This window comes from Galeopterus variegatus, unplaced genomic scaffold, assembly GCF_000696425.1.
Source record: "Galeopterus variegatus unplaced genomic scaffold, G_variegatus-3.0.2 Scaffold724, whole genome shotgun sequence".
In the NCBI taxonomy this organism is placed as follows: Eukaryota; Metazoa; Chordata; class Mammalia; order Dermoptera; family Cynocephalidae; genus Galeopterus; species Galeopterus variegatus.
The window spans coordinates 35,066-36,028 of NW_007726835.1; the positions used below are offsets into that span (position 1 = coordinate 35,066).

General features: G+C 56.9%; 1 protein-coding gene across 1 annotated transcript in view; it reads right to left on the bottom strand.

The window, feature by feature from the left end:
* Positions 1 to 638: 638 nt before the first annotated feature.
* TEX35 (testis expressed 35) overlaps positions 639 to 963 on the bottom strand; it is a 10,070-nt gene continuing 9,745 nt past the window's right edge. Inside the window, exon 9 of the mRNA XM_008571817.1 lies at positions 639 to 777. Within this exon, the coding sequence (XP_008570039.1) occupies positions 726 to 777 (52 nt within the window). The 3' untranslated portion in view covers positions 639 to 725. The remainder of the gene's footprint in view (positions 778 to 963) is intronic.

Below are 963 nucleotides of genomic sequence, written 5' to 3' on the forward strand. Positions count from 1 at the left end.
GCGCACTGTAGCAGTGCGCCACCGGGCCGGCCCTTCTCTGTCTTTCTTGACCCTCATTTCAAGCTCGCAGTCAAGCTTCGTCTTCCCTCAGGGCATTTGGGGCAGGCACAGAGTGAACCAGTGGGAGGCTGGGGCGGGGGGTCACTGGCATATCCCCACCTTCGTAAAGACCTAAGGCAGATCCCCAGCACCCAAGAAGAGTACCACGTTCCTATGAGCAGCAGGGACCCGAGTCCTGCTTGGTGACAAGACCTCAGAGGGGAGCAGTGTGGGTCAGACCCGAGGCCTGGGGGTTCCCCGCATCACCTAAGACACCCGGGCTGCATGTACCATGCAGGAGTTGAGAATGTGGAGGGGGTGGGTGGGTGAGGCAGCAGGGGACCCTCCTGAGACCACGTGGACCGGAGCCCAGTATCTTCAGAGGCCTCCCATGATTTGACCTGGGACATTTGCAGAGCCAGATGGAACAGAGAAAGGCAATGGGGGAGGACCCGAGGATGACTGAGATAGAATTTCCTCCCAGTCCACCAGGAAGCGGGGAGAGGGGTTGGAGTCTGAAATACGCTGATTTAGAACCAAAAAAGTGACACTCCACACACTCAAGTTTTGGACTGGTATTCAAAACGGTGACATCCCTCTTGGCTTTAAATGAAGATTTTTAATCTCTGGGTGGAGCCTGGAGTGTGGGTGGTAGTTAAGCAGGCAGTAAGCCCTAACTGTGCAGCTCAGGGGGTGGGAGGGGATGAACCGGAGCTGCTGATAAGTTCTGTGGCTGCGCTAGGTCGGAAGCACGTACTCCATCTCACTGGGGTTGAGGTACAGATAAATCACAAGGCAGCTGCAGAAGCCAAGGGTGAAAAAGGTGCCCAGACCTGGTGTGGAAGTCTCCTGCTAGATGAGGAGACAGGCAGGAACCTGAGGCAGGGTCGGGTTGGCAGCCGATGGTGCACCCCCACCCTGCCA